General features: G+C 40.1%; 1 protein-coding gene across 12 annotated transcripts in view; it reads right to left on the bottom strand.

The window, feature by feature from the left end:
- Abca16 (ATP-binding cassette, subfamily A (ABC1), member 16) overlaps nt 1-14,427 on the bottom strand; it is a 179,648-nt gene that overhangs the window by 114,679 nt on the left and 50,542 nt on the right. For all 12 annotated transcript variants that reach the window (XR_005499417.2, XM_039101179.2, XM_039101180.2 and 9 more), the window contains one exon: nt 4,659-4,840. Coding sequence is in view for 11 of the 12 variants with exons in the window: in XM_039101179.2 (XP_038957107.1) it covers nt 4,659-4,840 (182 nt within the window). In the remaining variant the exon portion in view is untranslated. The remainder of the gene's footprint in view (nt 1-4,658; nt 4,841-14,427) is intronic.

The raw sequence follows: 14,427 nt of genomic DNA, 5'->3' as shown, positions 1-14,427 counted from the left end.
GCGATGAGGTCTCTCTCCCACGGGGTTTGGGAGCAGAGAGCTGCTGCGGGCAGGGATCCGAGGGTTTAGTATAGAGGTTGCTGAACTGGACAGGGTAGAAGCATAGAGGTACTGCTAGCTTCACAGCCGTGGAGCTTTCCGGGATCGCTGTCAGACCAGCATCTCTCTCTCCTCTTCAGCTTGGGCCTGTCTGCTACAGAGTTCTGAAGGCTCACACATTTGAGTTTTCCAGTGGAAGTTCAGGAGTCTCTGTCTCAGGTCTCTATCTTATGCCCTTGGTGCAGATCTGGGAGGCGGGGGCGACCGGCGGGTCAGTGACCGAGTTGGGCCGGTTTGCAAGAATTTTATTGAGCATTTTTGCAGCAATATTCATAAGGGAAATTGGCCTGAAGTTCTCTTTCTTTGTTGGGTCTTTGTGTGGTTTAGGTATAAGAGTAATTGTGGCTTCATAGAAGGAATTCGGTAGTGCTCCGTCTGGTTCTGGAATAGTTTAGACAGTATTGGTATGAGGTCTTCTGTGAAGGTCTGATAAAATTCTGCACTAAACCCATCTGGTCCTGTGGTATTTTTGGTTGGGAGACTTATAATGACTGCTTCCTCTTCTTTAGGAGTTATGGCTTATCTGTTCCTGATTTAACTTTGGTACCTGGTATTTCTCTAGAAAATTGCCCATTTCCTCCAGATTTTCAAGTTTTTTTGAATATAAGCTTTTGTAGTAGGATCTGATGAGTTTTTTAATTTCCTCTGATTCCGTTGTTATGTCTCTGATTTTATGTTTATATTATTTTTTGATTTTGTCAATTTGGACAGACTCTCTGTGCCCTCTGGTTAGTCTGGCTAAGCGTTTATTTATGTTGTTGATTTTCTCAAAGAACCAGCTTTTGGTTCTGTTGATCCTTTGTATAGTCCTATTTGTTTCTACTTGGTAGATTTCAGCTCTGAGTTTGATTATTTCCTGCCTTCTACTCCTCCTGGGTGTATTTGCTTCTTTTTGTTCTAGAGCTTTTAGTGTGCTGTCAAGGTGTTGATGTATGTTCTCTCCTGTTTCTTTCTGCAAGCACTGAGAACTGTGAGTTTTCCTTTTAGCACAGCTTTCATTGTGTCCCATAAATTTGGGTATGTTGTTCCTTCATTTTCATTAAATTTTAAGAAGTCTTTAATTTCTTTATTTCTTCCTTGACCAGGTAGAGCATTTTCAACTTCCATGTATATGTGGGCATTCTTTTCTTATTGTTACTGAAGACCAGCCTTAGTCCGTGGTGGTCTGATAGAACGCATGGGATTATTTCTATCTTTCTGTATCTGTTGAGGCCTGTTTTATGACTGATTATATGGTCAATTTTGAAGAAAGTACCATGAGGTGGTGAGAAGAAGGTATATCATTTTGTTTTAGGATAGAATGTTCTATAAATATGTTAAGCCCATTCGGTTCATGACTTCTCTTAGTCTGCCTATGTCTCTGTTTAATTTCTGTTTCCATGATCTGTCCATTGATGAGAGTGGGGAGTTGAAATGTCCTACTATTATTGTGTGAGGTGCAATGTGTGCTTTGAGCCTTAGTAAAGTTTCTCTTATGCATGTAGTTGCCCTTGTATTTGGAGCATAGATATTTAGGATTGAGAGTTCATGTTGGTGGATTTTTCCTTTGATGAATATGAAGTGTCCTTCCTTATTCTTTTTGATGACTGTTGGTTGAAAACTGATTTTATTCAATATTAGAATGGCTACACCAGCTTGCTTCTTCAGACCATTTGCTTGGAAAGTTTGTTTTCCAGCCTTTCACTCTGAGGTAGTGTCTGTCTTTGTCTCTGAGGTGTGTTTCCTGCAGGCAGCAAAATGTTGGGTCCTCATTGCGTATCCAGTTTGTTAATCTATGTCTTTTTATTGGGGAATTGAGTCCATTGATGTTGAGAAATATTAAGGAATAGTGATTGTTGCTTCCTATTATATTCATGTTTGGGTGTGAGATTATGTTTTTGTGCTTGTCTTCTCCTTCTTTTGTTGCAAAATGATTAGTTTCTTGCTTTTTTGCTTACATCCTTGTGTTGAGCTTTACCATTTACTATCCTTTGTACGGCTGGATTTGTAAAGGTATTGTGTAAATTTGGTTTTGTCATGAAATATCTTGGTTTCTCCATCTATGTTAATTGAGAGTTTTGCTTTATACAGTAACCTTGGATGGCATTTGTGTTCTCTTAGGGTCTGTGTGACATCTGTTCAGGATCTTCTGTCTTTCATAGTCTCTGGTGAGAAGTTGGTGTAATTCTGATAGGTCTGCCTTTATATGTTACTTGACCTTTTTCCCTAACTGCTTTTAGTATTCTTTCTTTGTTTTGTACATTTGGGGTTTTGACTATTATGTGATAGGAGGAGTTTTTCTTCTCGTCCAATCTATTTGGAATTCTGTAGACTTTCTGTATGTTTACAAGCATCTCTTTCTTAAGGTTAGACAAGTTTTCTTCTATGATTTTGTTGAAGATATTTACTGGCCCTTTATGTTGGGTGTCTTTACTCTCTTCTATACCTATTATCCTTAGGTTTGACTTCTCAATGTGTTCCTGTATGTTTTGTGCTAGGAGCTTTTTCCATTTTCCATTATCTTTGACCATTGTTTTGTTGTTTTCTATGGAATCTTCTGCTCCTGAGATTTTCTCTTCTATTGTGTTCTGTTGGTTATTCTCGCATCTATGACTCCTGATCTCTTCCCTAGGTTTTCTATCTCCAGGGTTGTCACCCTTTGTGTCTTCTTTATTGTTTCTATTTCCATTTTTAACTCTTGGATGGTTTTGTTCATTCCTTTCTCCTGCTTTTTTGCTTTTTCCAGTAGTTCTTTAAGGGATTTTTGTGTTTCCTTTTTAAGGGCTTCTAGTTGTTTACTTGTGTTGTCCTGTATTTCCTTAAGGGAGTTATTTATGACCTTCTTCAATTCCTCCATCATCATGATAAAATGTGATTTTAAATCTAGATCTTGCTTTTCTGGTGTGTTTGGATATCCAGTGTTTGCTTTTGTGGGAGAATTGGGCTCTGATGATGCCAAGTAGTCTTGGTTTCTGTTGCTTGGGTTCCTGTGCTTGCCTCTTGCCATCAGGTTGTCTCTGGTATTAGCTTCTCTTGCTGTTTCTAATAGTGGCTTGACTGTCCTGTAGGCCTGTATGTTTTCCTGTTTTCTTTCAGCCAGTTATGGGAATAGAGTGTTCTGCTCTCAGGCGTGTAGTCATTCCTATCCACTGGCTTTCAGATTTCCCTGTGGTCAGGAACCAGGTCCTAGGTCCCAGTGTGCAAGGGGCACAGATGGCACACGGCATTTTCCTCTTGAGTCAGGAATGTGGGCAGACTAGTAAGAGCACCAGTGGAAGGGGAAACCCTTGGTCCTGCCAAGACTGAACCCCCAGTGAACATGATTGTTGAGGGGAGGAGGGTAGTAATGGGGGGAGGGTGGGGAGGGAAACACCCATACAGAAGTGGAGGGGGAGGAGTTAGGGGGATGTTGGCCTGGAAACTGGGAAGGGGAATAACAATCGAAATGTAAATTAGAAATACTCAAGTTAATAAAGATGGAAAAAAATAAAGGAATGTGGGCAGAGAGTAGTCTCCTCTGGCTTCCCAGGAGTGTCTGCCCCTCTGAAGGTCTAACTCTCCCCCTACAGGGTTTGGGTGCAGGGAGCTGTTTGACCAGTTCAGTTCAGTTCAGATCCGGGCACAGTCTGGACCACGGGCCTCCTACAGCTTGATTTCTCCTATATTCCTGTGACCAGAGGCACTATGCAGTTTCCTCTTGGGCCAGGGATGTGGGCAAAGGTGGGCAGAAGTGGTGGTCTCTCCTGCCCTGCAGTCTCAGGATTGCCCACACTTCTGGGTGATCAGGTTTCTCTCCCACGGGGTTTGGGAAAAGGGAGTTGTGGGCCAGAATCAGCGAGGTTCGTGCACCAGCTAGTAACCAGAAGTGCCCAGTCCCAGACGAATTCTGCCTTTTTGTGTCCTGACTTCACCAGGCAGGTCACTTGGAGCAGAAAAGTTGATCTTACCTCTGGTTTCAGGCCTGAAGTTGCTCCTCAGGGCTGGCTTTCAGCTCTCTGTGAGGGCAGCAACCACAATGGCCCTGCTCCTACTGCTCGTAGGTCCCTATCAACACTTTTCTACTTCATGCAAATAACTGGTTAGACCCTGAAAGGGACCAAGTGTTGAAGCTTAGATACAGGAGTTATTTAGTTCTCTCTTTGCTAGAATCTAACAAAGTACCTCACGTTAATCTGGTGTGAATTCCCTTTGGTTCCCAACTCTCTAATCTAAGGGACTAATTGTATTCTTAGGCTAGCAAGGGTCATAGCACTTACAGTTTTAAAAGCTTCAGTGTTCTAGTCATACATGTTATACAACTATATATACAGCAGAATTTATGGCATATCAAGAAATTCATAGTGTCTCAGTATGGTGATATATAGGTTAGGATTATCTACATTTGGCTTTTAAATTTAATTAGATTTATGAAGAAGGTTTACAAAGCCTATGAATAATTAGAATAACAGCAACATTAAAACTCACCATAAAGGGAGTTAGGAGAATCAAAGAGTTAAAGGAGAGAAAACCATAATCAGAATATAGTGTATGAAAAAATCTATTTTCAGTAAAACAAAAATAGAAAGAAAGAAAAAACTCACCATAATGAAAAAGTACCATGGTTGAGGCACACCACACTGTCCAGGAAAGACAGCTTCTACATACCAGGTAACAAGGCTGTATAAGAAAGCATCAAGCAAAAGCATTCCAAGCATATAGCCAAAGTTGAGATTATCCTCAAGATTGGCTGGTGTCCAAAGGTTGTCCCATTTAACACCAATCTCTGAAATAAAAGGGAGACACTGGGAATGGGTGAAAGAAATCTTTGCAACTTGGTACTCTGCACTGTCAGTTACCTCTCAGCTATAGCCCTTACAATTATATTACTACAGAACAAGGTGGTTACATTTTTCCCTTTTTTCTTCAAAACCTTTAAGAAAGAAATTAGGGAAATGACACCCTTCACAATAGTCACAAATATATAAAATATCTTGGTGTGACACTAATAAAGCAAGTGAAAGATCTGTATGACAAAATTCAAGTCTCTGAATAAAGAAATTGAAGATCTCAGAAGATGGAAAGACCTCCCATGCTCATGGATTGGCAGGATTAATATCTAAAAATGCCCATCTTGACCAAAGTAATCTACAGATTCATTGCAATCACCATCACAACTCCAACTCAATTATTCATAGAATTAGAAAGAGCAATTTGCAAATTCATTTGGAATAACAAAAAACCCAGGATAATAGCAAAAACTATCCTCAACAAAAAAGAACTTATAGGAGAATCACCAGCCCTAATCTCAAGCTGTATTACAGAGCAATAGTGAGAAAAACTGTATGGTACTGGCACAGAGATAGGCAGGTATATCAATGGAATAGAATTGAAGATACAGAAACCACACACCTATGGTCACTTCTTCTTTGACAAAGGAGCTAAAACCATCCAATGGAGAAAAACAGAATTTTCAACAAATGGTGCTGGTTCAACTTGAGATCAGCATGTTGAAGAATGCAAATCCATCCATTCTTATTACCTCGTACAAAGCTCAAGTCCAAGTGGGATCAAGGGCCTCCACATCAAACCAGATACACTCAAACTAATAGAAGAGAAAGTGGGGAAGACCTCAAACACAAGGGCACAGGGGAAAATTTCCTAAACAGAATACCAATGGCTTATGCTCTAAGATCAACGATTGACAAATGGGACCTCATAAAATTGTAAAAGTTCTGTAAGGCAAAGGACACTGCCATTAAGACAAAACAGCAACCAACAGATTGGGAAAAGATCTTTACCAATTCTACATCTGATAGAGGGCTAATATGCAATATATACAAAGAGCTCAAGAAGTTAGAATCCAGAGAATCAAAAAAAAAAAAACCATATTAAAAATGGTCTATGGAGTGCACAGGGTCCTAAGAGAAGGCAGGTCAGATCCTTCTGGTTGCTACCCTCACAGAGAGCTGAAACCCAACTCTGAGGAGCGACTTGAGGCCCGAAACCAGAGGTAAGACCAACTTTTCTGCTCCAAGTGACCTGCCTGGTGAACTCAGGACACATAAAGGCAAAATCCTCTGGGACTGTACACTTCCAGTTCTAGCTGAGGCCCGAACTTCGCTGATCCCGGCCCACAGCTCCCTGCTCCCAAACCCCGTGGGAGAGAGAGAGCTCATTACCCAGACAGGAGGGCACTCCTGAGACTGCAAGGCAGGAGACCGCCAGTATTGCCCACCCTTGCCCCCATCCCTGGCCCAAGAGGAAACTGTATAGGGCCTCTGGGAACAGGAAGATAGGGACACTCAAGCTGCAGGAACGCTGTGGTCCAGATTGCGCCCGGATCTGAAGGGACCCAGTCAAACAGTTCCCTGCACCCGAATCCCATGGGAGGTAGAGCTAAACCTTCAGAGGGGCAGACACGCCTAAGAAGCCAGAGGAGACTACTCTCTGCCCACATTTCTGACTCTAGAGGAAAATGCCTAGTGCCATCTGGGGCCCCTGTGCACATGGTCCCAAGAGAAGGCCGGGCAGGCCCTTCTGGTTGCTACCCTCATGGAGAGCTGAAACCCAGATCTGAGGAGTGACTTCAGGCCCGAGAACAGAGGTAAGACCAACTTTTCTGCTCCAAGTGACCTGCCTGGTGGATTCGGGACATACTCCCAAAGGAACAGCTGAAGACCAGTAGACAGGAGCAACTACACGCCTGAAAGCAGAACACTCTGTTCTCATAACTGGCTGAAGGAAAACATAAAACAGGTCCACAGCACTCCTGACACACCAGCCTATAGGACAGTCTAACCACTGTCAGAAATAGCTGAACAAGGTAACACCAGAGATAATCTGATGGCAAGAGGCAACCGCAGGAAACCAAGCAACAGAAACCAAGACTACATGGCATCATCGGAGTCCAATTCTCCCACCAAAGCAAACACTGAATATGCAAACACACCAGAAAAGCAAGATCTAGATTTAAAATCACATTTGATCATGATGATGGAGGACTTCAAGACATAAAGAACTCCTTAGAGAAATGCAGAAAAACACAAATAAACAAGTAGAAGCCCATAGAGAGGAGTCACAAAAATCCCTGAAAGAATTCCAGGAAAGCACAATCAAACAGGTGAAGGAATTAAAAATGGAAATAGAAGCAATCAAGAAAGCACAAAGGGAGACAACCCTGGATATAGAGAACCAAAGGAAGAGACAAGGAGCTGTAGATACAAGCATCACCAACAAAATACAAGAGATAGAAGAGAGACTCTCAGGAGCAGAAGATTCCATAGAAATCATCGACTCAACTGTCAAAGATAATGTAAAACTGAAAAAGCTACTGGCCCAAAACATACAGGAAATCCAGGGCAGAATGAGAAGATCAAACCTAAGGACAATAGGTATAGAAGAGAGTGAAGACTCCCAGCTCAAAGGACCAGTAAATATCTTCAACAAAAATCATAGAAGAAAACTTCCCTAACCTAAAGAAAGAGATGCCCATAAACCTACAAAAAGCCTACAGAACTCCAAACAGATTGGACCAGAAGAGAATTTCCTCCCGTCACATACCAAATGCACAAAACAAAACACCAAATGCACAAAACACCAAATACACAAATCAAAGACAGAATATTAAAAGCAGTAAGGGAAAAAGGTCAAGTAACATATAAAGGCAGACCTATCAGAATTATACCAGACTTCTCACCAGTGACTATGAAAGTCAGAAGATCCTGGATAGATATCTTACAGACCCTAAGAGAACACAAATGCCAGACCAGGTTTCTGTATCCAGCAAAAGTCTCAATTAACATAGATGGAGAAACCAAGATATTCCATGACAAAACCAAATTTACACAATATCTTTCTACAAATCCAGTGCTACAACGGATAATAAATGGTAAAGCCCAACATAAGGAGGCAAGATATATCCTAGAAGAAGCAAGAAACTAATCATCTTGGCAACAAAACAAAGAGAAGAAAAGCACACAAACATAACCTCATATCCAAATATGAATATAACAGGAAGCAATAATCACTATTCTTTAATATCTCTCAACATCAATGGCCTCAACTCCCCAATAAAAAGACATAGATTAACAAACTGGATATGCAACGAGGACCCTGCATTCTGCTGCCTACAGGAAACACACCTCAGAGACAAAGACAGACACTACTTCAGAGTGAAAGGCTAGAAAACAACTTTCCAGGCAAATGGTCAGAAGAAGCAAGCTGGAGTAGCCATTCTACTATCAAATAAAATCAATTTTCAACTAAAAGTCATCAAAAAAGATAAGGAAGGACACTTCATATTCATCAAAGGAAAAATCCACCAAGATGAACTCTCAATCCTAAATATCTATGCCCCAAATACAAGGGCACCTACATACGTAAAAGAAACCTTACTAAAGCTCAAAACACACATTGCACCTCACACAATAATAGTAAGAGATTTCAACACCCCACTCTCATCAATGGACAGATTATGGAAACAGAAATTAAACAGAGACATAGAGAGACTAAGAGAAGTCATGATCCAAATGAACTTAACAGATATGTATAGAATATTCTATCCTAAACCAAAAGGAAATACCTTCTTCTCAGCTCCTCATGGTACTTTCTCCAAAACTGACCATATAATCAGTCATAAAACAGGCCTCAACAGATACAGAAAGATAGAAATAATCCCATGCGTCCTATCAGACCACCATGGGCTAAAGCTGGTCTTCAATAACAATAAGGAAAGAACGCCCACATATACATGGAAGTTGAGAAATGCTCTACTCAATGATAACCTGGTCAAGGAAGAAATAAAGAAAGAAATTAAAGACTTTTTAGAATTTAATGAAAATGAAGGTACAACATACCCAAACTTATGGGACACAATGAAAGCTGTGCTAAGAGGAAAACTCATAGCTCTGAGTGCCTGCAGAAAGAAAGAGGAGAGAGCATATATCAGCAGCTTGACAGCACACTAAAAGCTCTAGAACAAAAAGAAGCAAATACACCCAGGAGGTGTAGAAGGCAGGAAATAATCAAACTCAGAGCTGAAATCAACCAAGTAAAAACAAAAAGGACCATAGAAAGAATCAACAGAACCAAAACCTGGTTCTTTGAGAAAATCAACAAACCTTAGCCTTAGCCAGAAAAACCCTTAGCCAGAAAAACCAGAGCTGACAGAGAGTGTATCCAAATTAAGGAAATCAGAAGTGAAAAGGGAGACATAACTACAGAGTCTGATGAAATTTAAAAAAATCACTAGATCCAATTACAAAAGCCTATATTCAACAAAACTTGAAAATCTGCAGGAAATCTACAATTTCCTAGACCAATACCAGGTACCAAAGTTAAATAAGGAACAAATAAACTACCTAAATAACCTCAAAGCTCCTAAAGAAATATAAACTGTTACTAAGTCTCCCAACCAAAAGGAGCCCATATCCAGATGGGTTTAGTGCAGAATTCTATTAGACATTCAAAGAAGACTTCATACCAATTCTGTCCAAACTATTCCACAAAAGAGAAACAGGCAGAGCACTATCAAATTCCTTCTATGAAGCCACAATTACTCTTATACCCAAACCACACAAAGACCTAACCAAAAAAAGAGGACTTCAGACCAATTTCCCTTATGAATATGGACGCAAAAATACTCAACAAAATTCTTGCAAACCAAATCTAAGAACACATCAAAACAATCATCCATCATGGTCAAATAGGCTTCAACCCAGGGTTGAAGAAATGGTTTAAAACATGAAAGTCCATCAACATAATCTACTATATAAAGAAACTCAAAGATAAGAGCATGATCATTTTATTAGATGCTGAGAAAGCATTTGACAAAATTTAATACCCCTTCATGATAAAAGTCCTGGAAAGAACAGGAATTCAAGGCCCATACCTACACACAATAAAAGCAATATACAGAAAACCAGCAACAAACAACAAACTAAATGGAGAGAAACTTGAAACAATCCCACTAAAATCAGGGACTAAACAAAGCTGCCCACTTTCTCCCTATTTATTCAATATAGTACTCAATGTACTAGCCAGAGCAATCAGACAACGAAAGGAGGTCAAATTGATACAGATTGGAAGGGAAGAAGTCAAAATATCACTATTTGCAGACGATATGATTGTATAATTAAGTTACCACAAAAGTTCCACCAGAGAACTACTAAACCTGATAAACAACTTCAGCAAAGTGCTAGGGTATAAAATTAACTCAAACAAATCAGTAGCCTTCCTCTACTCAAAGGATAAGCAGGCTGAGAAAGAAATTAGGGAAATGACACCTTTCAAAATAGTCCCAAACGATATAAAATAACTTGGTGTGACTTTAACCAAGCAAGTGAAAAGATCTGTATGACAAGAACTTCACATCTCTGAAGAAAGAAATTGAAGAAGATCTCAGAAGATGGAAAGATCTCCCATGCTCATGGATTGGCAAGATTAATATAGTAAAAATGGCCATTTTACCAATAGCAATTTACAGATTCCATGCCTTCTCCATCAAAATTCCTACTGAATTTGCAAATTCATTTGGAATGACGAAAAACCCAGGATAGCAAAAACTATCTTGATCAATAAAAGAACCTCTGGGGCATCAGCATCCCTGACCTAAAGCAGTATTAGAGAGCAACAGTCATAAGAACTGTATGTACACAGACAAACAGATAGATCAGTAGAATAGAACTGAAGACCCAGAAATGAACCCACATACCTATGGTCACTTGATCTTTGACAAACTAGCTAAAACCATCCAATGGAAGAAAGATAACATTTTCAACAAATGTTGCTGGTTTGACTGGAGGTCAGCATGGAGAAGAATGCAAATTGATCCATTCTCATTGCCCTGTATAAAGCCTAAGTTCAAGTGGATCAAGTACCTCCACATCAAACTAATAGAAAAAAAAGTGGGGAAGAGTCTCAAACACATGGGCACTGGGGAAAATTTCCTGAACAAAACACCAGTAGCTTATGCTCTAAGATCAAGAATTGACAAATGGGACCTCAAAAAACTGCAAAGCTTCTGTAAGGCAAAATACACTGTCATTAGGACAGAACAGCAACCAACAGATTGGGAAAAGATCTTTACCAATCCTACATCTGATAGAGGGCTAATATCCAAAATATACAAAGAACTCACGAAGTTAAACTCCAGAGAGTCAAATCATCTATTAAAAAGTGGGGTACAAAAAAGTGGGGTACAGAGCTAAACAAAACATTCTGAGCTGAAGAATATCAAATGGCTGAAAAGCACCTAAAGAAATGTGCAACATCCTTAGTCATCAGGGAAATGCAAATCTAAAGAAACCTGAGATTCCACCTCATGTCAGTCAGAGTGGCTAAGATAAAAATCTCAGGTAACAGCAGATGCTGGTGAGTATGTGGAGAAAGGGAACACTCCTCTTTTGTTGGGGGGACTGCAAACTGGTACAATCACTCTGGAAATCAGTCTGGAGGTTCCTCAGAAAATTGGACACTCCACTACCTGAGGACCCAGTTATGCCTCTCCCTAGGCATATATCCGAAAGATGCTCCAACATACAACAAAGACACATTCTCCACTATGTTCATAGCAACCTTGTTTATAATAGCTAGAAGCTGGAAAGAACCCAGATGCCCTTCAACAGAGGAATGGATTAAAAAACTGTGGTACATCTACACCATGGAGTACTACCTAGCTATCAAAAACAATGACTTCATGAAATTCATAGGCAAATAGAATGAACTAGAAAATATTATCCTGAGTGAGGTAACCCAATCACAGAAAAAATACACTTGGTATGTACTCACTGATAAGTGGATATTAGCCAAAAGCTCAAATTACCCAAGATGCAATCCACAGACTACAGGAAGCTCAAGAAGGATGACCAAAATGTGGATGCTTCCACTCCTTCTTAAAAGGGGGAACAAAAATATCCATATGAGGGGATAGGAGGCAAGCTTTAGAGCAGAGACTGAAGGAACAGCCATTCAGAGCCTGTCACACATGTGGCATATATATATATATATATATATATATATATATATATATATATCCACCAAAACTAGTTAAGATTGATGAAGCTAAAAGTGCATGCTGAAAGGGACCAGATATAGATCTCTCCTGAGAGACACATCCAGAGCATGTCAAATACAGAGGTGAATGCTAGGAGCAACCACTCAACCGAGAACTGGACTCCCTTTGGGGGAATTAGAGGGGAAGGATTGAAAGAGCTGAAGGGGCTTGCAGCCCCATAAGAACAACAATGCCAACTAATCAAAGCGTACAGGGACTAAACCACTACCTATACTATATACATGTACTGACCCTGGGCTTCATCTGCATACGTAGTAGAGAATAGCCTTGTTGGTGCACTAGTGGAAGGGGAAGCCTTTGATCCTGCCAAGGTTGAACTCTCAGTATAGGAGAATGGGGGAGGGGCATTAAGGGGTGTGGGTATGTGAGCAAACATTCGTATGAGGGAGCGGGATATCCTGGGTGCTTATGGACAGTAAACTGGGAAACAGAATAACCTTTGAAATGTAAATAAAGAAATATATATATATATATATATATATATATATATATATATAAACATTAAAAAGAAAAAGCATCAAGACTTAAGGGTAACACTTGAGGAAGCTCGTCTATTCTTCACTTTTGCCCTTTCCCCTCAGCAATAGCCATCAACACTAGAGATTTTTTAAAAAAAGGGTAATAATACGAAAAATATCCTGTGGAAAGAAAAATAATTATTAAAATGTAATCTATTTTGAGAGGTAATATACAAAAAAATAAAAGTCATAGGAAAATAGAGATCAAAATATACTCCACAGGAAATTTTCTGTAAACTGAAGCCCTCGTGCCTCACACAAAATACAAGTCCTGAAACATCAAGTTTATAATAGAGAAAAGAGACAATAACTGATGTAAAATTGATAAACATGATAAAAATAATAAGGAAACTAAATGGTTGTGCTTTTCCACAAGAAACCAATGGGAATAAGGACCGAGATGAAATAATGTGGATTGTTAATGTTTCCTGCAATGTAAGAGTCACAGAAGTATCTACAAATAAGTAACATACACAGTCATCTGATTGGCTATTTATTGGAAGGTTTTTAATCACAGTTGACAATATTAAGTATTCTTAATTCTTCAGATTAATTAGAACAAAAATTTCACTAAGTCCTGATTATGGTTTTCATAGAACTTGATGGAACTGGTCCTAAAATTTAGATGTAATCTGAATGACTATAGAACAGCAATATAGGACAATACTAATATTAAGAATTACATGCTCCACTATGTTCATTGTGGCCTTATTTATAACAGCCAGAAGCTGGAAACAATCCAGATGTCCCTGAAAAGAGGAATGGATACATAAGATGTGGTAAATTTACACAATGGAGTACTACTCAGCTATTAAAGACAACGACTTCATGAAACTCGCAAACAAATGGAACTAGAAAATATCATCCTGAGTGAGGTAATCCAATCACAAAAAGCCACACATGATATGTACTCACTGATAAGTGGATATTAGCCCAAAAGCTCAGAATACCCATGATACAACTCACAGACCATATAAGAAGCTCAAGAAGGAAGTCCAAAGTGTGGATGTTTCAGTCATACTTAGAAGGGGGAACAAAATAATCATGGGAGGTAGAGTAACCTGGGAAGTAGAGAAGGAGAGGGAAGGAGGAGGGGGAGGGAAAAGGGAGGAGAAAGGGGAAAGGGAGGGGGAAGATCAGGTCTGGGAGATGAAGAGAAGTACAGAGTCAGGAAATTAAATGAGGTATGTAGCAGTGGGGGATGGGGAATGGGGGTAGCCACTAGAAAGTCCCAGATGTCTGGAAAGCAAGAGGTTCCCAGGACCCAACAGGGATGACACTAGCTGAAATACCTAACAAAGGGGAGAGAGAACCTGTAGAGACCATATCCAGAGGTTAGGCATGGCCCCCAGTTGAGGGATGGGGCCTGCCATCCATCTCAAAAATATTAACCCAGAATTGCTCCTGTTTAAAGGAAATGCATGGACAAAGAGTGGAACAGAGACTGAAGAAAAGGCCATCTACAGACTGCTCCACCTAAGAATCCATCCCATCTGCAGATACCAAACCCAGACACTGTAACTGATGCCATGAAGTGCTTGCTGACAAGAGCCTGGTATAGCTGTCCCCTGAGAGGATCTGCCAGAGCCTGACCAATACGGATGAGGATGCTCTCAGCCAACCATCAGAATGAGCACAGGGCCTCCAATGGAGGAGATAGGGGAAGGAGTGAGGGAGCTAAAGGAGTTTGCAAACCCATAGGAAGAACAACCAGACCTTCCAGAGCTCCCAGGGAATAAACCACCCACTAAAGAATACACATGGAGTGACCCATGGCTC

This window comes from Rattus norvegicus, chromosome 1 (assembly GCF_036323735.1).
Source record: "Rattus norvegicus strain BN/NHsdMcwi chromosome 1, GRCr8, whole genome shotgun sequence".
NCBI classification, from domain to species: domain Eukaryota; kingdom Metazoa; phylum Chordata; class Mammalia; order Rodentia; family Muridae; genus Rattus; species Rattus norvegicus.
This window is presented reverse-complemented; position numbering and strand designations above follow the sequence as displayed.